The sequence below is a fragment of the Gekko japonicus genome, unplaced genomic scaffold (genome assembly GCF_001447785.1).
Source record: "Gekko japonicus isolate JY-2015 unplaced genomic scaffold, Gekko_japonicus_V1.1 scaffold2741, whole genome shotgun sequence".
NCBI classification, from domain to species: Eukaryota; Metazoa; Chordata; class Lepidosauria; order Squamata; family Gekkonidae; genus Gekko; species Gekko japonicus.
Window position 1 is genome coordinate 179,755 of NW_015159791.1, and position 25,471 is coordinate 205,225.

Consider the following 25,471-nt stretch of genomic DNA (forward strand, 5'->3'; position numbering starts at 1 on the left):
GGGGGGAGGTAGTTTTAAATTTCCTGCATTGTGCAGAGGGGTGGACTAGATGACTCTGGTGGTCCCGTCCAACTCCATGATTCTGTGGTTCTATAAAAGGTCATTGCTAGCAAAATTACTGTGGAGGTCCCAGCCTACTCTCTATTATTCTTTCACTGGCCGATCTCCTTAAAAAAGACTTTCCACTCCCATTGCCACTGCCTGCCTCTCCCGCCACGTTCCGTGGGGCCGCTTTGCTCATCCAAGCGAGCCAGGCCCCCTGAAGAGGCCACCCTGCGGAGGGGAAAGATCAGCAACGGCTTGCTCAGGTGCCTTCGTTGTGCTGGTGCCCAGCCTGCGGGGGGGGGGGGAATCACTCGCCTAGTGGAGGTCAGGAGGGCCAGCCCCACGTGCGCGGGTATTTAAGCACCCGCAGATATGGCTGATGGTATGTGATGGTGCTTATATATATCACAGGCCATCAGCCATACCTGAGGGTGCTTAAATCCAGTGACTGGAGCTGTGAATGGGCAAGACCGATCTTTGTACAAACCTGGAAAATGCCCAAGCTGCTTTGGGTCCCCACTATGGAGGAAGGTGGGATATCAATGAAATAAATAAATAATAACTATAGCTGCAGATGGGAGGCAAATAAACGGAGGGGAAAGGGCGGAGGATCATGAGGGTTGCCAGGAGGGGGGGAAGGGGAAATAGTGAATGGGGGGGTACAGGGGGAAGTGAGGCCCCCCCCACAGGGCCTAAAGGGTCCCTCGCCATGCAAGTGGCCCTCGCCCAGTGGCCACCACCACACGACTGGGCTGTGGTTTTCCTGGGTTGAGGCTGCTGGTTGGGGAGAGAGAAAGCTGAAGACAGAGGGGCAGATATATGTAGGGTGGCTGTTGGGTAGAAAGAAGGAGGAAGGAAAATGACAGAGGCTGTGGGGGCTTTCAGGAAAGGGAAATAGGAAATGGTGGGGAAGCGGGAATGAGATGCCTCCCACAAGTCCTTGAGGGTTCTCTCTTGTATATTTGAATAGCAATGTTGGCCAAATCTGAGGGCTCTTAAATCCGCAGACTGGAGCTATGCACTGGCAAGAAAGATCTTTTAGCAAACCTGAGAAACTTTCCAGGTTTGCAGAAAATCTGAAAACTACCCCCCACACACACAAAACAAAACCCCCAACATGATAAAAGCAGCTTGCAGAAACAGAAGCCCTCAGTGACTGTTGCTAGGCAACCACAGCATTCTAGGCTTGGTTTCTGTCAGTAAAAGGCAGGGGGAGGGGACAGGGCCCTGTCCAGGGGTGTTTTGGGCTTTGCGGGAGGACTTATCAGGGCCAGGCCTGGCAGCAACCACTTGGTGACCTGATACCACCTGACTTGCCTGGCTGTTTGCTAACGTTCAACAGCAGCTACCCTATAAAAGCCAGTGTGGTGCAGCGGTTAGAGCTTCAGAGTAGGGTCAGCCAGGTTCAAATCCCCATCTTTCTGTGGAAGCTCACTGAGTTTAGGTTAGTCACATACCTACCTGACAGGGTTGTTGTGAGGATAAAAAGGAGGAGAGTAATGTAAGCTGATTTCATCCCCACTCTGGAGAAAGGTGGGATATAAATGAAGTAAATAAATAAGTATAGCTGAAGATGGGAGGGAGATAAAAGGTAGGTTAGAACATAAGAAAAACCCATCCAGTCCAACACCCTGGGTTACACAGTGGCCAAAACCCAGGTACCACCAGGAGGTCCACCAGCAGGGCCAGACATCCAGAAGCCCTTCCACTGTTGCCCCCCCCCCCAGCACCAAGAATACAGAGCATCCCTGCCCCAGACATACGAACATAAGAGAAGCCATGTTGGGTCAAGATAGTGGCCCATCCAGTCAAACACTCTGTGTCACACAGTGGCCAAAAACCAGGGGCCATCAGGAGGTCCACCAGTGGGGCCTGAACTCCAGAAGCCCTCCCACTGTTGCCCCCCCAGCACCAAGAATACAGAGCTTCCCTTGCCCCAGACTGAGAGTTCCTATCTATACCTTCAGGCTAACAGCCACTTATGGACCTCTGCTCCATCTGTTCAGCCAATCCCCTCTTGAAGCTGTTTGTGCTTGTAGCCACCACCACTTCCTGCAGTAGTGAATTCCATGTGTTAAATACCCCACTGCTTACCACCTTCCACTGGAAAAACTGCCCATTTATACTGACTCTCTGTTTCCTGTCAACTAACTAGTTCTTAACCCACAAGAGGACTTGTCCTCTTATCCCATGACTGCTGAGGGTCTTTTTGCGAGCTGAGCGTGTCTCTCCCTCCTGCTAGATTTAAAGGGCCCTCCAGCTGGTGGGTGGACCCTGTGGCCCCCTCCGAGAAACTTTAAATCAGGCAGGGTGGGGGGGGGTAGCCGGGCAGGTGATGGCCAATGCTCCCTCTAAGCTGTGGGGTCTTGTGAGCAAAGATTCTCCTTTGTGAGCTACTGACATTAAAGTCGTGAGCCAGCGATTTGGCTGCTGCATAAATTGGTTTGCTCTGGAGCCCTCCTTCCTGAGCTAAGACAAGGATCTGTGAGTCGGAGGCTAAAAAACTGTGAGCTAGCTCACACTAACTCAGCTTAGAGAGAATACTGGTTGCTCTTGAGGGCGGGGCTTCCCCTGCCCAGACCTGGGGGCTGGCAACCCTGCCCCACATGGTTGGTGCCAAAATTTACCACGACCGCTGGCTCCTCCCCAGCACGGTCTACCAGTCTATACCTAAAGGTAAAGGTAAAGGTTCCCTTGCTCGAAAGCCAGTCGAATCCGACTCTAGGGTTGCGGTGCTCATCTCCGTTTCAAAGCCGAAGAGCCAGCGCTGTCCGAAGACGTTTCCGTGGTCATGTGGCCGGCATGACTAAACACCAAGGTGCACGGAACGCTGTTACCTTCCCACCGAAGTGGTACCTATTTATCTACTTGCAATTTCTTGCTTTCGAACTGCTAGTTTGGCAGGAGCTGGAACTATACCTAGACCACGTGTAATGTCTGCTCCCTTTGCACCAGGCAGGCAAGTCACCCTGTGGTCAGTACAGGCCTGGCCCAGTAGCTCCCCACACACACACACAACTAAGGCACAGTTTTCCTCAGCAGAGGCTGCTGGGGGAGGGGGGGTGGAAAGCTGAAGACAGGAGGACAGATAAATGTAGATTGGGGGTTGGGTGGGAAGGGGAGAAGAAGCAATGGGGGCTGGCTTTCAGGAAAGGGAATGAGGAATTTGTGGGGGAGGGGGAAATGAGATGTCTCCCGCAAGTCCTTCTGGGTCCCCCTCTTGTATATTCTAACAGTGAAGTCAGCCCAGTCTGAGGATACTTAAATCTGGTGACTGGAGCTGTGAACGACCAAACCGGTCTTTCTCCTAACCTCTGAGGGAGGATCCATAGGGTCAGGCGGCCTGGAAGCAGCCACTGGGTGACTTGATATCACCGGACTTGCATGACTCACCCAGGCCTGGCTGCCCGTCAGTTCTACTTTTGGAGCCCACTTTCTGCATGATGGCACGGCATGCCTTCGTCAATCTTCTTGTGTCTTTTTTCGTTTTTGTTGTTGGCTCCACTGTTTCCCTGTTCTGTGATCTTAGTCCTCCTGCAACGTCTACTGGAAGTATTTGTTATCTAATTGAATTGGGTGGTTTTTTTTTAAACGTTCATAATCTGCCTTGAGTCTCAGTGAGAAACGCAGGCTGTAAATGAAGTACATAAATAAAGCTTGGGAAATATACATTTTTGCTATAATCTGAAGATAAACACCGTTTCTTTGAAAGACTTCCTTGCAAGCTTCTCTGCAGCAATCATGTTCTGTGCAGACTGTAAGATTTCCTCCTGTGATATTCCGCATCCCTTCCTTTTTTCTCTGGAGGTAATCTCATTAATTTCAAGTTACTCTTCTGCCTGTATTCTCATGTACCTAGAGAAGTGCCAACCTTAGACTCTACCTCCAAATCTCTAGAGTCACTTGCTTTCCACTGGGAACGAGACCCCAAAGAAATGAAACAGAGATTCGTTAATGGATTGCCCGAGTGCTTCTAAAGGATCAATACATAGCAACTGCAGAGTTGTCTCATTGGATGAAGGCTGTTGCATAAGGGGTTAAGCCTGTCACCCTCTGACGTTTTACCAGCATCAAAAGGCTCCCTAGAACTGCAGTTTGCCCTAGTAAAGGAAACATGCACGGGAACAAACTTATCTGCCTTTCCCACAAGAGGGTAAATAGCAATTCTAGGGACATTTTGAGATTAGGAGAAAGTCACAGTGAGAAAGGGTTAGCTTTCAGTTGAATACCAGAAGTTGACATTACACCAGCTTTGTGACTGAGACCTCTTCTCTCTAACAGAACGCTTAGCAAATTTCCAAACTACAGTTCCCAGAGTTCTTTGCATCGTAATGATACATAATTGGTCCTTTTGCAATCTGAGATGAAATGCTTTATAGCCATCTACTTACCAGTTGCTGTTCTAGGGGAGGGATGGAATCATGGTGCCCATAAATTAGGCTTGGGTTATACTGGCTGAAAAGAACAGGATAAAATACCTTCTTCCCTAGAAGCAATAATGTTGGGGGGGGAAAAACATTATTTTATATACTTTGCTACATTTGCAGATGTATTTTTGCTCTTGGGCGTTCAGAATGAGATGGCTTTGAACGTTGCGAATATAAAATTCAACATGTGGTTTCTACTTTTAAAAAATCCTCTAAAACCTAAAACAAAGAAGGAACACCCAATAGGGCAGAACATTCAAGCAACTAAGAGAGTACAATAATTCTGGAGGCTGCACCAACAACCCACCAGGTGTAAAATGGATGTTTCCCTGAGAGGGAAGGATTCCTGGACCAATTGCAAATGCTTCAGTGGACGGTGGTGGATCCACTCCAGGCGGTTTGGGATGAGACCCGTTATCAAGACCCGAGTCAATGAGGCCTGGGGGCAGAAACTGCCCTCTGCCCTGCTGATGACCGGATGCAGCTCCTGCTCCCCTTTCCGTTGGGGTCAGATCAGGCAGTGACTGTCCTGAAGGGGTGCCCGGAGGCAGCAGCCAGCTGGATGGTAGCCAAGAAGCTAAAGCCCACTTGAGATGCTGCTGCTGGTCAACGGAGGTGCTGATCGGGGAGTGGGGAGTTGTACTCCCTTGGAAGGAGCAAGTTTGCCGCTTGGGAGTACCTCAGGTGGAAGTTTCACCACAGACCCTTTAACCAGATTCAGCCACTTTGGAAGTTGTGGCCCTTCCTTGGGAACTGAGATCTGGCCACCACCAAGTCAGGGTTGCCGTAACGTCAGGCTGCCTTTGCAATTCAGAAACCCCCATGATGCCAGAATGGGGCACCCAAGAGAATGTGCCAAGAGATTACGACAAACTAATTTAATCACAGCTGGAAAAATCTTTGCCGGTTGTATTTTTGGGCCCAGTTTAAGGTGCTGGATTTTTGGAGAGCCAAGCCATGGAGAGCTGGTGCTGGAGAAGGGGGGGGGGAATGCAGGGATTTACTCTGTCATATTTCTCATGCCTGACGTGATTGGAGAGCAATCCTAGACCAACAACGCCTCAATAGACCGGTAAGGAGGAGATTTTGCATGGAGACCCTCTGATCCATAGTGGAGGCCCTCCAGGCAAGGGACGTCTTGGCTCCCATGGACCTCCGGGAGGCTTACCTGCCCATGGACTTTTAAAGCCCCCAAAGGGTCTGGGGCTAGGGTCCCTGTTGTTCCCCATGACGCTATCCAGGCGTTCGTGTTCATCCTCACTGGCCCTGCTCTGTGCACCTCTGGAGAGCAGGTGGGAGGCCAGAAGGGGGGGGTGCCTTCTGTCTGGGGCATGGTTTGCCTTCAGGGCAGCCCCTACTCAGTCCGCTGTCACCAAGGCTGGCTGTTTCCATTCACCAGGCTTTTTCGTTGTGATTTTTGTGACCTTTCCGTGTTGCTGCTGATACCTTTTGATCATTTACTCTGACACTGAGCTGTAGGCTGAGATGCTGTTTTTAGTCTATGCTTTATGACTCTTCTCGCTTTATTGACTTCGAAATCTTATTTTTATTTGTTCCGATTATTATATTGCTATGTTTGTTTACTTGTTGGAACTCACCTCAGCGGTTTGTATGGAAGACTGCCGTGTGTGCACCGTAAAAGTGCCAGGCCAGTGAAAGGGAACCCCCGTCAGTCCTCCGGGATGGCCTCACCCACTGTTGCCAAGACCTGGATGGGTGAAGCAGGGGGTGGCTGCACCCCCACCTGTGTTGCAAGTGGATCTTCAGCAGCAGCTGCCACCGCCAAAGACTAACAGACATGGGAGCTAACCCTTTTCATCTTACTGATAGTTATATAGTATTGTCTTTCCATCTTACTTACAGGTACGAAGTCACTCCATCTCCTGATTTGGAAAGTGTGAGTGGGGGATCCTCAAGGACTTGCAGGGGGCACCTCATTTTCCTCTACCAATATCTCCTCTTTTCCTTTTCCATGGCAAGCCACATGGCTCCTTCCCTCTTCCTGCCTCCTTCTCTTCTCCCCCCCGCCCCTGCCAGCCAAGCTACCTTTATCTGGTTCCTCTGTCTTCAGGTTTCCCCTCTTCCCTGATCACAAGGGTTCCAAGCAGAGACTGGTGTGGAGCTCTCAGCACCCTGCAGAGATCCCACAAAGGGAAACAATGCAAGGGGGAGGACTGGATAGAGCCATTCCCTTAGAAAAGGCTTTACAGGGTTACATCTGGAAAGGGGTTTTTCTGTGATGAGACAGAGAACTGATCCTGTCCACCCTGGAGGAAACAAAGACCTCTGGTATGCCTGAAAGGTGCACTGGTTTTCTTCCTGCAACACCACCTGTGGGAAGCCTCCCAAGTGGCTTTGTGGATATGCTGTGTGGGTATAAGAGGCCTCCTAGAAGCCAAGACGCACTGTGACGGTCTCTTCTGGATAGCCAAGTTGGTGTACCAGCCTCCCCCCAGTTTCCGTGTGGAAAGCGGAGGACCGCATAAGGAGGGCGTTACGGGAAGTCAGGATGAAGATTCACGGAGGCTGCTGCATCATCGCCACCCAGTTGGAGCACCAGGGTCTCCTTGGCCAGTAGGCGGCAAGGAAAATGACTTCTGCCACTCCTCTGTGTATTCTGAGAGCCAGTGTGGTGCGGTGGTTACAGTGACAGACTCCGATCTGGGCTACTCAGCTTCAAATCCCCACTCTGCCGTGGAAGCTCGCTGGGTGGCCTTGAGCTAGTCACACTAGCTCAGCCTGACCTACCTCACAGGATTGTTGTGAGGATGATATAGAGGAGAGGAGAGTGATGTAGGCCACCCCGGGTTCCTACTGGTGAGAAAGGCAGGGTACAAGTGAAATAGGTTTTGTTGAGTACCCTGGCCATAGGCGGTGTCAGGGGAAAGGCACAGGGGAGCTCATGTGGCCAGGGGGATGAGAGAACATTCTCGCCCTCCATTCTCGCCCTCCTGAACCAGAAACTCAGCATCTTGTAGTGGATGGGGGACATGAAAAGATCCCGGCAGGGTAGCCCCAGCCTTTGGGTTGAGAGTCCGCTCTCCTCCAGGTCCCACTGACTGAGCCCGCCTGCTTTCCATAACGCCCTGACAGTGCTGAGCTTGGAGAGGTGCAAGATGGATCTCCGCTCACGGAAGGAGAAAAGTTGCCTTCTGCTGGAGTGAGCAAGATCTTGAGCCTCCCTGAGAGTTGGTGTGGGTTTTGGCCATCAATCATGGTGTCAGTGAGGATAGCAAGAAAGTCTGCTATTACCTTAGGAAGGAGAGTAGTGCAGACAGAGATCTCTCTCACCTCCACCTAACAGATGTCGTGCCTTGACTTTCCTTGTCCGACTCGGTGATGGCTGTATGTTCCCCAGGTGAGGAAACTGGCATCTGTGGTGAGTGCCACTCTGGGTAGTTCTGGGAAACAGGGTGCCTCCCATCAGATGGGAGTCTCAGAGCGACCATCACAAGGAGTGGTGAACACTGAGTGGGATATTTGTGCCCCTGGAATGACACCGAAGGTTGATGAGGCAGCGGCAGCCATTAAAGGGGAGGGGAGGGGAATTGGACCCATGGCAGGAGATCATGAGACCAGGCACACACGCCAACCCCATCAGATCTGCTGATGTCCCTTTTTCCCGGTTTTGGCGATTCCAGGCTCGGACGTGTCTCTTCGTGCCCCGATGGAGACGCGCCGAGACCCGGCAGACAGGAGGGGTCCCGGATGGGTCTGCCCCCCCCCCAGTGTAGGGGACTGCTGGCCTGGGGTGCAGAAGGGAGTCTCTTCCTAGGTGTCGGCCAAGCAATTGGGGCTCACTTTAACCCTGAGAGGTCCTGCCGTCAGGGGAGCCGACATAGCAACCAGAGTATGCTGCCGGATGTGGTGGGCAAGAGATTAAGCATGGAAACATTCCTGCATAACTTTTAAAGCGATATAAGTGAGTTAACCGATCCCCTGGTTAAGCCTTAAGTGAACTTCCTTAATTCACTAAGCAGAGGCGGGTTTGGGGAAGAGTTTGGAAATCCCCACCACCACAAGAGTAAGCGGTCCATAGACTAAACCGAAAAGAAAAAAGCAAAACTAACGGTGAGAGATGTTCCAGGAGACTGAAAGGTGGAAGATAATCCCAAGTGCAACTCGAACAGAGAAAGTTCATTTTAACTTGGAAAACCTTCTTATGCAAACAGTGTCTGGGAGGGGAAGAAGAATGGCAACCGAAAAGAAGCCTCTTACAGGAAATACCCAACCATCGACTCCAACCCCTCCACAGGCACAGGAAACAGAGATACTGCGCCCTCTGCTGGAAAAGATATCTAATGTCAATACTATACTGGATGGAGTGCAAAAGCAATTGTCACGTATGGAGAAAAGAACAGACAACTATGAAAAAGCTATCAAAAAAATGGAGACAAAATTGAAAGATACCCAACAAAAATTGGATGAAGCAGAAAAAGAAAGCTCTTCAGATAAAGGTTAATTATTACAACTTCAACTGGATAGATCTATGTATGTGTTGCGCTTTCAAGGCATTCGTGAACCTAAAAACAACTCTTAAGTGAAGCCCTGGCTCCAATGACTGATCTCAAGCAAGAAGAACTACAGAATGATATGGATTTGGCATATCGGATTTATCCAGATTTTATCAAAAAGAATAATCTACCAGGCGAGCGATTTGTTAAATTCTCTAAGAGATCTACCAGAGATGCTGTTTTAAGAGGTACTGCTGGCAAAAACTGGAAAATTAAAGAAGAAAAAGTGAAAGTCTTAAAGGATATCCCATTCGAGGTGAGAAAGCGAATCCAATACAATCACCTATAGATGGATATTCCCGGAAGGACTTGTATTCATATATAAAGATAAAAAAATTAAACTTGACTCTGTTCAGAAAGCTAAAAAATTTCTGAAACAGCACCAAACCCCCCCAAAAAGGGAAAAGAAGCAGAAAAGCATTCAAGAAGAAAAAAGTGAATCTGATTTACAAGATTCATCAAGCAGCTCGACTAAGACATCTGGGACCTATGAATCAGAAAAAGGGACATCTGAGACTTCTGACTCAGAGGAGTAGCAGCCCCGAAGCAGGTTAAAGTTAAACAGAAATATAAGAAGAAAAAGAAGAAACCGGATAAATGAACTGAAATAAACCATGCAATTCACCAAGTAATCAGTATCAAAATTAACTTAAGCTATTTTTATAGAATGTCATAACTCAGCCTAAAAAGTTTCCTTTCTATTGTAGGACCATCATATACAGAATGTACCTTTTCATTGTAAATTATCCTTGCCTTATTTAGCTTCTGTTTTAGTTTTAGTGTTGTTCCCATCCCCATGCCCTATAGGATGTAGTGTAAAAAGCAATAAAAAAATTTAATTAAAAAAATTAAAATGAAAAAAAAAGATTTGTTGATGTCACATCGGAAAGGAGTGACAGCCACCCTGAGGTTGAAGAGATGCTCTTCTGTGAGAGAAATGGTGGATCGAGCAGGGTTGATTGATGTCCCCAGATAGATAATGGTCTGGAGGGTGCTTTTCGGGTGAGTCACCAGGAATCCATGGTTGTTAAGGACCTCTAGAGCTGTTTTGGTGTCCCAGAGACCTTGATTAGAAGGTCATGCTGGTAGGTGGTAGACATTATGCCCCATGTTCTGAAATGGGACACCACTGTGACCATCAACTTGGTGAAGACTTACAAGGAGGGGGAAAGTCCAGATGGAGGGGCCTTGTCCTGAAAGTGCTAGTGACAGTATGTGAAGCAAAGGTCTGAAGCTTGGATGGGAATGTGCAGGTAAGCCTCCCAAAGGCCCATGGAAGCCAAGAAGTCCCTCGCCTGGAGGGCCTCCACTATGGATCAGAGGGTCTCCATGCCAAATCTCCTCCTTACCGGTCTATTGAGGCGTTGTTGGTCTAGGATTGCTCTCCAATCACCTCAGGCATGAGAAATATGATAGAGTAAATCCCTGATTCCCCCCCCCCTTCTCCAGTACCAGCTCTCCATGGCTTGGCTCTCCGATGGGTGACTGACTGCTTGGAGCGTAACTTGCTGGGGTGGAGAGGGCTATGATGCACCCCTGACTGAACCCCTGGCATAGTCGTCCCCATTCCTGGGCAGAACGAAGCCAAGTGGGGGCAAAGGCCTAGAGCCAGCCTCCCACGGCGGCATCAGGGCTGAAGGGGCTGCTTGACAGTCGGCTTGACAGCTGTGGAGCCCTGAGACGACGCGTTGGGCTGGGAGGTGAAAGAGGATCTGTCCCAGACCAGCTTGTGGAGTCTGGAATCTCTGGAGCCCCTTTGCGAGAAAGATCCTCTGGAAACATGAAGGGAATTTCAGCCTGACCTGCTGGATCTGTTCACCTCTGGAAGAAGGAGGCATGGCTTCCTTCTTTTCCCTTGGTCTGTGCCAGGCCTTCACCCAGTGCTGTATCTTTCTCTCTCTCATAAGGGACAGTAGAAATATTGTTTCTGGAAAGTTGATCCCCCTTCCAGTGCTTCAGCCAGACGTTGTGGTGAATGATGATGCTGGAGGACAAGGAGGGGAGACTGCAGGGAATCCAGACACTCTCTTGATCTTAAGAAGAGATTTATTTATTTTTTGTACCCTGACTAGGGTCAGGAGCTGGGCCTGGTTAGGTTGTCTCTACCCTGAAAAGACGGAGGAGGCTGCCGTTGCTCCAAGGGCCAGGTCAAAGGCTTTGTGGGCCTCCTTGTCCCCATCTTTTGGGAGCAGTCACATTTGAAACGAAGCCCGGTGTGTCTGAAGCATCCACAGACAAGGATTCTGATGGAGAACGAATGGGCTTAAGTTACCGGAGAGACTATTTCAGTTGAACATGAGGAGAAACTTGGGTGAGAGCAACTCAACCATGAGCCTGGCTCCTTGGGGAGAGACTGAGCTTCCCCTTGCCAGAGGTCTTCAAGCAGAGGCTGGACAACCCTCCACGAGGAGGAATGCTCTGGCTTTGGATTTCCTGTACTGAGCATGAGGCTGGACCGGATGGCCAGAGCTAGTCCCAGCTCCAGGACTTGTGGAGCTGCTCACCTTTTCATGGGTGTAGAGCCCTGTGAACACAGAACTCCAGTCTTGGAATGACTTAGAATCATAGAATGTGAGAGTCGGAAGGGACCTTGCAGGTCATCTAGTCCAACCCCCTGCACTCTACAGGAGCAGAGCAGAGCAGAAAGACAGCCCTACAAAATACCTGAAAGATGGTTGTCCAGCGAAGGAGCATCCACCACCCCCCGAGGCAGACTGTTCCACTGCTCAACCACTCTTACAGTTAGGAAGTTTCTCCTGATATTTAGCCGGTAACGACTCCCTTGTAATTTCCACCCATTAGATCTAGTCTTGCAATCCGGAGAAAGAGAGAATAGATCCGCTCCATCTTCTACATGACAGCCCTTCAAATACTTGAAGACTGCATTCGTGTCCCTTCTAAGCCTTCTCTTTCCCAGGCTAAACATACCCAACTCTTTCAGCCTTTCCTCATAAGACTTGGATTCCAACCCTCTCACCATCCTGGTTGCCCTCTTCTGGAGTCACTCGAGCTTGTCAACGTCCTTCCTAACATGCAGTGCCCAAAACTGGACACAGGACTTCACTGCTTAACAGCTGGTCTTCCAGGTTTAGTGTTGTTAAGGTGCTGCCTCTTCCCCATAAAGCCCTACACCGTGTGGGAGGAGCAGCCCCCACCCCTCCCTGCATCGGCTCCTGTCTGCTTAGCCTTTGATCCTCTCATCCCGTTGCTCTTAGCAAGGCCTGCAGGTTGGCAAGGGTGGTCTTCTTCCATCGGCAGACACTGCTCGTTCTCAAGGATGGAGGCCAAAAGCCTGGAGAAAAATCATGCCCGGCCCTTTTCACGGAGGCTTCCTGTGTGGAAACGGACAGCTGGAGCTTTCCATGGTATAGAGGCAAAGGACACCCCACCCAGCCTCTTATGGGGCGGCGGGTTTTTCCTCCAGGCTGCTGGCAACCCTGCTCCCCACACTGCCTCATGGAGGAAGTCCATCAAACACCATCTCTGTCCACCTTTTGCATTTTGGCTAAAAGGTTCTTTCCCAGAGTGATCTTGCCAAGACGAGGCTGAGCTGAGAAAATCCTGGTGTTCTTGGTTGATGAGTTGGTGGCTGTTATCGATTTTGTTTGTTTGTTTTCTTTGCTTAGTTCATATGTTTTTAATTTATATACTGAATGCTGCTTCAGACAAAGTGAGGAGGCAGGTAGACCTATTTAAATAAAACAGCTGGAATCAAATATAGCTGCTGCGAGACAAGAGGTCCCCATGGAAGAGTGCTTGCTGCCATTCAGACTAGCGCACAGCCTTCTCCCACCGTTTGGGCTCTGGAAAAACTCCCTCTCCCTCTCACAACCAGAAGGGCCTAGAGTTAGCAGTCGTGGGCAGAATGGGGAGGGTTGGGTCCAAATCCCCACTTGAAATTCACTTGCTGACTTTGGCCTAGTCCGTCTTGGGCTGTGGCTTATCCCAATTTGTTCCCACCATAGATGTGGTTGGGAATGTTTCTTTTCGGGCCAGGGTGACCACACAGGTATTCAAAGGGAAAGCAGACACACAGCCCAACATGGGAGGAGAATGGACAGGATTCAAGGCAAGCACTTTCCGGCCTTTCCCAGAACACAGCCCCAAACACAAGCACTCCTCTTCACAGGGAGCCCCCTTCCATCTCAGCAAGGCCTTACAATATTTAGACCTCCAATTTAAAGAAGTGTCACATGCCCTTGAAATGGATCAACCCATTGTGCTACCTGGCTGTGTATTGAGTCTGCACGTGGTGAGGAATTCAGCAGTGAAGTAGATATCTACATCGCAGAAGAAGAGAACCACGTTGCCACCTTTCCAGACGCGCGCCCCAACTTCCAGTCCTTTCCCTCTTGAGAATTCTTCGTTCAGGTGGATGAAGGTGAAGTTCTTGAAGTGTGCCGATCTACAAGGAGGAGTCACATGTGTTATTGGGCGCTTGCCACTTTGCCTAAGAAGAGTGATTAGATGTCCTCTCTGCCACACGAGGCCTTGGGCGTGAGCTCTCGTCCTTCGGCTCTGAGCCTGAGGTTCAGGCCTCAAAGCTGGGCAGAGAGGGGGAAGGCCTGCCTGACGACCGGGAGCCTCCGTTCCTTTTCTCGTTTGGCTTGTTTTTCTCTCTGTGTAGCGTTAGCCGCTTTGGATGCCCCCTCCCCTGGAGAAAAGTGGAATAGAAATATGCTACGTCAAAGTAGACAAAATAGACAAATGAGATCACTTGCCGTAAGGCCGAAACCTAGTCTGTTGTGTGATGGCTCATCGTCCACAAAAGGAGATCAGATATAACTACAACTTTTAATCCATGTTCACCGCAGGGTCCTCCAAGCAATTCTGCACTAAAATCGAATTCAACATTTTTAATCCAGGGTTTCCCCCCTGCACTAAAATCAAGTTCAACCTTCTTTTTATTCTGGGTCCCCCCCCCCATTCTTATTTATTTATTTATTTAGATTTATATACCGCCCTCCCCAAACAGGTAATGCATTACATGACCTCCCTTCAGTGGTCGGCCCGGTTTTAGCCTGCTGTTGCCCCGGGTTATTTGCCCTGGACTTAAGTTGCCCCGGCTCAAACACTGAGAAAATCTGGAGTGGCAGGCAAAGGCAGAAAGGACCAACGCTGGCAGGAAAATACATTCCTGTCGTCTCTAGATGGAGATTCGATCTTGCTGCTCTGCTAAGCTCAGTGGGAGCCCAGGCTGAACACAGGCGTAGGATCCAACCCACAAGTTCAGATGACCAGTTTTCGTGTGGCAAATTCAGACTGCAATGTCTGTTTTTAAAGAATATTTTCCCCAAGTGCTTGATACTCCTTGTAGCAACTGGTAAGGGAGGGAAGTATTGCTACAGGGAGAGGCTGGTAGGCAAAGTGGCTTGCTTGCTCACAGAATGGGAAGCCCATGCAGGGGGCACGGGTGTGTGTGTCCAAAGTGGGCACACCCTTCAGCCTGACTTTTCCACACCCACTTTGTGGGGTGGGGGTGGGACTGGGAGATCTGTCCTGGGGAATTACCCTGGTATGCCGAAACCACCCCCTTACCTCGGTCTGGCCCCACTGGTCTGGTTTCATTACCCACAGGGGGGCAGGACCCTGCCTATGAGAGAGCTTGGACGGAAATGGCCCTGAGGATGTTGATCTGCAGATCCCTCCCCACCCCCTCTCTCCCTCCAAATTTCTCTAAACATTCAGGCCAATTTCTCTCCCCCTTTCACCGTCCCTCAGAGGCCCTCAACATCCCATCCCTTCTGGAATCCCCTGAGCATGTGCAAATCTCTGTGCCTCTCAGCAGCCCACTTTGGGCCTGTTTTTGCTGCTTTGGTTACAGCTGCTCTGCGACTAGATACAGTGACACGGCTGTAATGGACGCCTGTCTCAACTGTGGACTTCACTTGTGGACAGACAAGGCTCCTCTGAGCCCGGGCTCACAGGGCAATGTGATATTGCGGGAGGAGGCCCACTGAGTATGTGCAGAGTGGTTGAGTCTGTCCACCACTGAAACCCACAGCCAGACGGGGCTTCCATCTTGGAGGACAGAAAGCCTTGCACCCCAAGCAGTTCTTGTCTTTCCAGAACAGAGCTACTCAGCTTACCCTCCTGCTTCATTCTCATTCCCAAACGGAATGAGGATCGAAGCAGAGGGCGGGGTAAAGAAGGGGGTGGGGCTTCACCACGTGACCGCCCCGCCCCCTAGAGGTTCTCTTCCGGAGCTCCGTACCTGAGAGCTCCCCCCCGACTAGAGCCCTGGAGCTACTCATGAGAAAACCCAGGAAAGAACCCAACAAGCATTTGGCCTTTGGAATCCGAACGTCCGCCTGACTCACCTGGAGGTGTTTCCCAGGATCCCTCTGACCTCCCGCATTTGTTCTTTCCCAAAGTAAACAACAGTGAGATGAACTCTTCCGTCCAGTCGGATGCCCATTTCCCTGGAACAGACATAAAGGGCTGCTTTCATACCCACCCATCTCTCTCAAAGAAGAGCAGGGACCCTTTGGCATACCGGTGCGTCCCCTCAGCCACTGCCACCCCCGCCCGCCTTCTCCTCACCCCCGACTGTCCTGCGGAGGCTTCAGGGACAGGAGGGGAGGGTGAGCCAACCGTCACAATCTCCTTCCTGGACGGCTTGAAAGCGTCTACCAGAGTGTTTAAGCTCCCAGTGGAATTGCTTGTTCTGATCAGAAAAATGCTGCTACTCAAAACACACTCAGGAACATCTGTCACCTGGATACACAGTTTTACAGGGGCTGTGAGGGAGGGGTGCGCTGGCACCTCCCACTGCGCATGCACATTAGAATCCAGAGGCCCTCCCAACATCCACCCCCCCCTTGAGATTTACCTTTGTAACAGCCTGAGAAAAGGGCTGATTCTTTTGCTGCTTTTGCAAATTTAGCATTCAAGACTGTTTTACCGAGGAGGAGAATGGGAGTGGAGGAGGGCGGGAGGAGTGCTATTAACTTGTCCGCTTCCACACAGCACTTTTTTATGCATTTCCCTCAGTCAGCCACCCTTTTGCCTGCATTCCCACCACTAGGCCAGTATAACATCACTGCAACTATTTTTACAATAGTATTTACCATTTAGAATGATACTTTAAACAACTTCTGATCAGTTGTCAGCTATATAACAGAATGGTCAGTGTGGTACTGGTCAGTGTTCTGGGCTTAAGGAAGTCATCATTTCTGTCTTTCCTTTTTCATTTTCCTGCCAAGTCACAGCCGACGTATGGCAACCCTGTGGGGCTTTCGAGGCAAAAGAGGCGTTCAGAGGCAGTTGGCCACGGCCAGACCCTGCACAGCAACCCTGGGGCCTCCTGGCTGGTCTCCCATCCAAGGACTCACCACAGCCGACCCTGCTTCGCTTCTGGGATCGGACAAGGTCCTTCTCGCCTGGCCCATCCAGGTCAGGGCAAGGAATTATCTACTGCTGCTGATAGCAGCGCTCCCAGACGAGGCTTGTTGGCGGTATAGTTTTACATCGTTGGTAAACCCTCTGATAATGCTTTATTTGTTTTACATGAAAATGTTTACAAAGAATTATATAATCTGCACTTGCTATGTGCAAAGGGACATTGCTTGCCCCATCAGAAGACCGCATAGGTGTGTGTGCGGCCCTGCAGTGGGGCAAATAACAACTCGTCTCCCCCCCCCCGGGCATTTCACCTCCCCAAAACAATGCAAGGGGAAGGCAGGGGCCCCTCCACCCACCCACCCACTATGTTGTGGTCCCACTTTGGATCAGGCCCCTGGTACATTTTGACGCACAACGTGTAGTTTGGCCCACAGCGCGAGTCCCAGAAACAGCTCCGTGTGGCTGGCCTGTGAGTGGCTGTAATGTATTCAGAAGCTGCCATAAATGCATTAAGATGTATGTGAAACATCTCATAGGGAAGCAATGTTAAGCTTTGTCTTGGGCAGGGATTCAAGCCCAAGGCAAATGTGTCCAATCACGATCAAGCAAGCTGTAAGCGGGAACAAAGGTGATTGGCTCTTATACACTCAACCGTATTGGTTGTTACATGTATAGTAGGCGTGGCTATATCAGCCGGGAAATGTTTAAATACCGAGCAGCTACTATGGACAAGCTGTTCGGGCTATCAGATGTTGTACCGTGTTGGAGAAGTGTTCGTGTTGAAGATTAAACTTGAGTTTTTGCTGAAATCACTCTCTGACTATTTGTTAAGCGCTGGACTTAACAGTGGCCAGCCTGGCTGGGGAGACCGATGTTCAGATCCCTGCTCACCAAGAAACTCACCGGGTGACCTTGGGGTCGGTCATTTTCACCCTGCCCTGCCTCCTTCCAAGGATGCAAAGGGAAGGACAGAGACCCAGGGATATGAGCGCCATGTTTTAAAAAGGTAAAAATAAACCCATTGCTGATAAAGAAAACAGTGTAATGGCTGAAAAAACGGAAGTAGGCCAATCTGGATGGAAATGAACCAACCTGAAATTCTGCATGAATTGCTGAAACTTGCCAGCCCGTTTGGCCAGTGGGACGATGACGTTCACGAGGGTCTGGGCCGTGTTGAGATTTTCGTTTGTTACGGTTACGATGGGACCAAATGGCCTGAACAGGACGATTCGCTTGAATTCATGGTCTTTGTCTCCTTTGAATGTCAGCTCATACAAGGTGCCTTTGTCTCTTTCTGTGCGACAGATGCCTGTCAGGAAAACGAGGGGGAAAGAACCGTTGGCCACCCCCGCCCGTCTCTGTGCCCCCCCCCTAGAGCCCTCATCCCAGGCTACGAGAGGCCAGCGGGGTGCAGCTCTTGAGAGTGGTCTCGGCCTACCTCTTGCTCCAGCTCTTCCCAAACGGCACCCAGAAGAACGAGCTGCTGCACGCAGTCACACCTGCCACGGGCAAGCAGGGCTAGGGCCACAGAGTCAGCCCACAGAGTGTGTGGTTTGTCTTGACCCTGGAAAGAGCTTGGTGTACTCCTTGGAGGAGCAAGTGTGACAGAAGGCGGGCACGGCAGGCCTCAGCTGCAAAGGAGCCTTGCACTGAAGCACAGCTGGCGACCCCGTGGCTCTACCCCTGCTCGGTCTCTGTCTGAGCAGCTGGGAGCCCTGTCTCCTCCTCCCCCTTGCTTTTACGCACATCTGAGGTCTTTGGGAGGGGGCGCGCAGGAGCACGGAGGGAGCTTCACCTTCCCTTGGGCCAACTCAGCAAGGGCTCACAGGAGGGAGGGAGGGAGGGAGGGAGGAGACAGACAAGGCAGAGGCTCAACAAGTGAACCAACAGATGGAGCTGCCTGATGTGGGGGGCCTATGCAGGGTTGCCATCCACCCTCCCGGTGGTGGCTGGACATCTCCTGGAATTACAACTGATCTCCGGGCCATGGCATATTATATTCTTCTGAGGACCCTCCCTTTCTAACCCCCCCTCCCCCAGATTGCACCCCAAAATCTCCAGGAACTCTGCTTCTTATGGTTGCCAACTGGCCTGGTGGAAAATGTCCTGCACCTTTAACAGAGGTTTAATGTATGGAAATGGGCAGCTGAAGCTTTGGAGGTAAAAAAAAACCCTCCCACTAAATCTCTTATTAAAGGGACAGGATGGTTTTTTCCCAGGCCAGTTGGCAACCTTCTCTTTTCCTCATCTCTGCCCTGTCCTGCAAGTTGCATACTGAGAATTCAGTTCCTGGGCGTGTGGGTGAGGGTGCCCTGGGGGTTTTCCTGACCTGAAACCACCATTCGGGCTGGGGGAGGGGGAAGACTCCATTTATCTCTCGAAACTTTTATATCCCGCTGTTCCTCTTAGTTCCAGGCGGCTGACAGTTCTAGTTTAAAACATCCCCAACAAAATTGATTCAGGTGGGGGCAGCCATGTTGGTCTTGTAGTAGAGATGGGACTATAAAGATTTTCCCCTGTTTTGATTATTCATATTTCTCTGGTTTTTATAGATTTATTCTTTAGGTAATATTTTATTAGGATGTTAGAAAGGCCTGTTATATAGAAGGCTTTCCTCTTGTAGGTCTGATATTGCTAGCAAGCAACATAATAGGTACAAAGTTCATGATTTTGTAGTTCTTAGGGCAAACCTTTCAATGTCTGGGTCAGATAGGATTTTAGTCTCGTATCAGTAATGAATACTTTTGTTTGGGGAAGAACAAGCTTTAGCCGATATGCCTTGGGTCATGTCAAGTAAATATGTGACGCTATTGCATAGCAACACCTTACTTCCATTTGACCAATAAGGAGATTTTTATGTAAATGTTGTTTAAGCTTTTGTAACCAATTATGCTGTTTGAATATTATTCCCATGATGATGGTATGATGATGTCATTTTAAGTATTTAACTTTATGTATTTCCTGAATATGTTCAGAATATGCTCAAGAAGAAGAAGAAGATGAAGAAGAAAAGGAAGAAAGTTGTCAATTGTTGTTTAGCTATTTGGTCTTATTGTTTTCCTATTAATTGAAGCATGTTTCCTGATTATGCTGGGAAGAAAGTAGTCAGTTTTGATGGGTTCTTTGGCCTAACTGTTTTCCATATTTAATTACAATAAAATACAAGAACTTCCTCCTCATTTGACTTCATTTTTGACATGGAATCTAATGTCTACAACAGTCTGAAGCAGCAGGACACAGTTTGAGTCCAGTGGAGGCACCTTGAAGACTAATCAAGTTTAATTCGAGGTATAAGCTTTCGTGTGCACACGCACACTTCCTCAGATACTCCGCCCAGTAACTTTTGCATCTTGACTCTAACTAGCCCTTCATGGCAACTTACCCCCCCCACCCCCACACACACCTATATGTATCTGATCCAGTGTGCCTGCACACAAACACTTATACCCAGAATTAAACTTTGTTGGTCTTAAAGGTGTCTCTGGAGTCAAACTTTGTTCTAAAGACAAAATAAAGGTAAAGGTCTCCCTTGCTCGAAAGCCAGTCGAATCCGACTCTAGGGGGCAGTGCTCATCTCCGTTTCCAAGCCAAAGAGCCAGCGCAGTCCGAAGACGTCTCCGTGGTCATGTGGAAATAGGAAGCCCTAAGTCCCTCCCTCCCCCCTTAAAAGATGGTTTTCATTCACACCCCAGTTAGGAAAACCGATGCATAACTTCCACTACGGATACATTGACCCAGTGTGGCAAATGATAGCTCCACAGGGCCATTTGGGGAAATGGCCGGGGGGGGGGAGGCTGACACCCCCCTCCCCCAAGGTCCACGGTCTGGATCTGAATCAGACCCTCACTAGCCGGAACTTATTTCCAACTAAAGAGCTCACCAAGTCCATTGGACAGAAAGTCCTCGGGTGGTGTATGTGGGCAGGGTGACCTTGGGCCAGTCACACACTTGCAGCCTCCCCTACCTCACAGGGTTGTTATGAGGATAAAATGGGGGAGAGGAGAGTGTCAGTTACTGCTTTGGTGCCCCTCTAGGGAGAAAGGGGGGTTATAAATGGAGTATTTTAATAATGATAAAATAATGATGTGAAAGCCCCGCTCCTGAGACCCTGAGGAGCCACCGCCAGTCGGGGAGGCAAGACTGACCTTGGCAGACCAAACGTCTCACCCGGAATAAGGCCATTTCATGCGCTCACGTTGTTCGTCACACTGGGACTTAAATGTACAAATGTGTCGCTTTAGGAATGCATTCATTCCCATTTTTAAGAAAGCTGTGTATGCCAACAATAAATTGTGAATGTGACAACTGTGGGTCTGCTAGGCAGATTGCTGCCACCTAATCTGCATCGTCACCCGTCCAGGCCCAGCCGCTTGCTACTGTTCAACAGGAGCCACCCCGTGAAAGGCACTGTGGGGCAGTGGTGACAGTTTCAGAGTGGGATCTGGGAGACCCAGCTTTGAATCACTACTTTGCTGTGGAGGCTGACTGGGTGACCTTGGCCTGTTACACTTTCTCAGCCTCTGACCTCACAGGCAGGGGCAGGTTGGCCATTCAGAGCACCTAGGCACCTCCCACTGCACGAATGGCTTTCTCCCACACGTAGGCTAGGCCAGCCCTAAGAGCATAAGAAGAGTTCCTGCTGGATCAGACCAGTGAGGGTCCCTCTAGTGGCCAACCAGTTCCTCCGGAGTGCCAACAGCAGGACATAGAGGCTGAAGCCTTCCCCTGATGCGGCCTCCTCCGGGCTCAGGGATGCCTCTGAGTGTGGAGGTGCCCCTCAGTCACCAGGGCTAGTAGCCATTGACAGACTTGTCCTCCCTGAATCTATCTAATCCCCTTTCAAAGCTGTTTATTCTGGTGGCCATCACTACATCCTCCGGCAGCAAATTCCACATTTTAATAACTCTCTGTGTCAAGTGCTATTTCCTTTTGTCCCTCCTGAACCTCCTGCCCACCAGCTTCACTAGATGCCCTCAACCCCATGCATAATTTTATAAACCTCTATCATGCCCCCCCCCCTAGCCCTCTCTTTTCTAGACTGAAAAGTCCCAGGGAGACTCTCCAGCCCTTCCTCCTAGGGGAGGGGCTCCAACCCCCCCAAATCATCTTGGTCGCCCTCCTCTGTGCCTTTTCCAGCTGGTGCAGTGTCCTTTTTGAGCTATGATGACCAGAACTGTGCGCAGTAGTCCAAAATGAGGCTGCACCATAGAGCCACACCAGGGCATTACAATATCGGCCATTTTATTCTCAATCCCTTTCCAGATGATCCCTAGAGCAGGGTTTGCCTTTTTCCTACCGCTGGTGCACCCACGGGGGTTGACACTTTCACTGAGCTCTACCCACTACGACCCCAAGATCTTTCCCCCTCTCAGCCTCAGCAAGTTCAGACCCCCCGTCAGCCTAGACTTGAAGTTGGGGGTTTTTCCCCCCCCCTCCTCCCAGTGTGCGTCACCTGACACTCACCAACATGGAACTTCAGAGATGTTCCGCCAAGCTGACGGCTGAGGCAGCGATGGCTTCCATCTTAGACGGGCCTCTCTCCTTTCCTCCCCCACCCCCCATTCCGTGTCTGTTACTGGGGGTTTTTTTTACTTCCCCCCCCCCAGGTAGGGGGCAGTAGGTTGTGCTCTCCTTTTATGTGCCATCTGATTAGTTGTTAGCATTATTGTAAAAATTGTTTTAATAGTTAATTTTGTAGCTATTGTTTTATGAATCTTGTTCTTACCTACTCTGAGCCCTGTTGTACAGGGGTGGGTGGGTTATAAGTAGAATAACTGCATACATTAATCTGCCACATTGTTGCACACTCAGCTAGCTAGTTTGTGGAGGTCTTCACAGCCAGCCTTGCTTTTCACCATCCTGAATAATCTGGGACCCCCCACTGCTGACTTCCCTCCATTGTGAGAACTGTCCACTGATCCCTACTCTTTGCTTCCGGTCACTTAACCAGTTTTTAGTCCGTAAGAAAACCTCTCATCTTATCCCATGACTGCTAAGTTTACTCAGGAGTCTTTGGTGAGGTACTTTGTCAAAAGCCTTCTGAAAGTCCAGGTATATAATGTCTTACCGGGTCACCGTTGTCTCCATACATGTTCACTTTCTCAAAGAACTCCAAAAGGCTGGTGAGGCAGGACTCCCCTTTGCAGAAGCCATGCTGGTTTTGCCTCAGCAGGCTTTGTCCCTCTGTGTCCGTAACCATTCTAGCTTTGATTACAGTTTCTACAAATTTGCCTGGGACAGATGTTAGGCTGACTGGCTTGTAATTTCCTAGTTCCCCTCTGGGTTCCTTTGTAAAAATTGATGTAACATTTGCTACTTTCCAGTCTTCTGGTACAGCAACTGGAGTTAGTGATAGTTGATCTACTAACCTGTATATGTAACCTATCTCACATCTGAGTTCCTTAGGAATCATAGAATCATAGAGTTGGAAGGGACCTCCAGGGTCACCTAGACCAACCCCCTGCACAATGCAGGAAATTCACAGCTACTCTCCCCACACCCCCAGTGACCCATTCCATGCCCAGAAGATGACCAAAAAACCCCTCCAGGCAGGGGTGTAGACTTTCCAATTTCCGGGGGGGGGGCTGGGGCCGGGCCAGTGGCATTGCTATGCTAGGTCCTTAAAAGAATCGAGGCCCAGTGACATCATAGGGAGGACCCAACTTTGCTTTCAATGTATGAGTGTGACTGAACACCTACTTATAAAAATATTTTTAATCCAAGAACCTTTCATTCAATAGCAAGTAGTCTTGGCATCCCGTTGGAACTCAACAAGCTATTTATCTGTTACACATCTGATTAAGGATATCTGCACTGTTCCCCCGTTTTTCTTGTAGGTGGGCGCTGTGACTTTAAGAAGCCGGGAGAGAACTCTGAGGAGACGTGTGCAGCTGCGGGTGCCGGAGAAAGCCGAAAGTGCGATGACCGGAGAGGGAGAGAGGGGCGGAGGCTCGGAGGAGCGATCGATGTGTGCAGAGACGCGACGGAGGAGAAAGGAGAGGGTTGGAGGAGCAAGAGCCGGAGACGTCATCAGAAGGAGACAGAAAAGCGAAGGCAGCAGCAGTTTAAATCACACAAACTGAGAACTGGCAATTAGAAGGGCAGAAGCAACCGGGAGAAAACTAAAGACAGAGGGGGAGAGAACACAACAGAGACTATTAGAACTAAGAGTGGAATTAGACAAACGAGGGAAATAAGAGTTAGTATAGAGGAAGAAGAGAAGTGCAAGAAAGGGGGGAGAGAGGTTGAATAGTATTGAATATAAAAGGAGGTTATAAAAACGATACAAGTGCCAAGGGAAGGAACAAGGACAAAAAAAGAAACTAAAGACTTTAGTAATACACAAAATCAGTACAAAGGGAAGACACACAGATTTAAAAAAACCCAAAGACTATAGCAATACACAAAATTACACAAAAGTAAAATTAAACTAGGAATACAATAGACCTGAAAAAGACATAAAATACTAAGCAACAAAATAGGAACAAGTAGGAGATAAGGGGAACAAATAAACAAATAAACAAAATACGTAGATAAATTAATTAAGGAACAAACAAGCCAAAGAGGACAAAAGAGCTAGATCTACAAGTCTATGGCCCCAGGAGGAAGTGGGGGTAGGGAAGCACCTATCTCATCTCCAGGACAACTGGGAGGAACTACACAGTTAAAATTAACCAATATGGCTATCCCACAAGCTACAATGAAAGAAATAAACAAAACTATACAAGATAGTGTAACGCAAGCAGTGACACAAGCAGTGGCGCAAGCCATGAAACATACTTTGGAAGACGCTCTACCTACACTAATCAAAAAAGAAATTGAACCTGTTAGTTCAAAAATAGATCAACTGACGGCACAAATAAAGAGTGAAACAGATGAATTGAAGCAACAGATTCAAAACAATAGGCAAGAAATCCAGACTAATAGGCAAGAAATTATTAACCTTACTACCAGGCAGGGAAAAATAAAGGAAAAAGTGAGGGATATGGATCTAGATGCACAAGAATTAAAGAGTAAATGTGAGAGGTTGGAAGATACCGTAATAAACCTGGAAATGGAGAAAGCGTTGCTGATTATAAGGTGCCAGAACATAACAGAAACCATAGATAAGGATCTTAAAGAAGTAGTAGCATCCAGTATAGCAGACCAGCTAAAAGTAGCAACCAAAGAAGAAATAGAAGACGGAATAGAAGCGATATTTAGAAGAAACTCAGCATACGCTAAAAGAACTAGAAAACCGAGAGAAGTACACATAAAATTCTATAGAAAAGACCTAAAAGAAAAGATTTTGAAAGCAACTAATGAGGCTAAAGTGATAATTCAAGGGGAGGAAGTTGATTTCCTGAAAGATGTTCCGTGGAGAGTTAGAGAAAGAAGAATGCCATATACCATTCTAACAAACTTATTGAAAGAGAACAAAATTATTTTCAGATGGTTAATCCCAGAAGGGGTACTTTTTACCCTTAAAGGACAGAGACATAGAATAGACTCTGTCTTCAAAATAGAATATTTTTTGGAAAAATACGGCGAAGATTTAGGCCTACAAAAGGAAGAAGTACAAGAGGATGAGGAAGAAAAAGAAGAGAAAGAGGAGGAAACGGAAGAGGAAGAGGAAGAAGAAGAGGAAGAAAGGAGCGAGAGAGAGAAAGAGAAGAAAGCAAGAAGTCCCATAAAAAAAAAGAACAAGCATAAAATGAATAAATCCACATACCAGATCCAAACCAGGTTTAAATACAGAGCTAGAGGGAAGAAATATTAGATATGAAGATGACAAACCTTAAAACCTGTAATATACTGTCCATAAATATAAATGGGTTAAACAGCGCTCAAAAAAGAAGAAAGACATTTCATCAACTTAGAAAAATAAAAGCTGAAGTAATTTGTTTACAAGAAACACACATTAAAAAAGAAGAAGTGAAATACTTAGAATGTAAGAAGTTAGGGGAAGTATTTGTATCATCCGCAGAAGGAAAAAAAAGGGGGGTTGCAATATATGTAAAGGACAAATTAAACCCAGAAATGATATTTAGCTCAAAAGATGGAAGGATAGTGGCCATTACAATTATAAGAAGAGGGGGAAAAATGTTAATACTTAATATATATGCGCCTAACCAAAATCAGGGGGAATTTTTCAAAGAAGTA

General features: G+C 48.7%; 1 protein-coding gene across 1 annotated transcript in view; it reads right to left on the reverse strand.

The window, feature by feature from the left end:
- CSGALNACT1 (chondroitin sulfate N-acetylgalactosaminyltransferase 1) overlaps window positions 1-25,471 on the reverse strand; it is a 36,407-nt gene that overhangs the window by 5,217 nt on the left and 5,719 nt on the right. The window contains exons 2-5 of the mRNA XM_015407251.1: window positions 17,423-17,639; window positions 15,307-15,408; window positions 13,213-13,391; window positions 4,437-4,531 (exon numbers count right to left, since the gene is read on the reverse strand). Of these exons, the coding sequence (XP_015262737.1) occupies window positions 4,437-4,531; window positions 13,213-13,391; window positions 15,307-15,408; window positions 17,423-17,639 (593 nt within the window). The remainder of the gene's footprint in view (window positions 1-4,436; window positions 4,532-13,212; window positions 13,392-15,306; window positions 15,409-17,422; window positions 17,640-25,471) is intronic.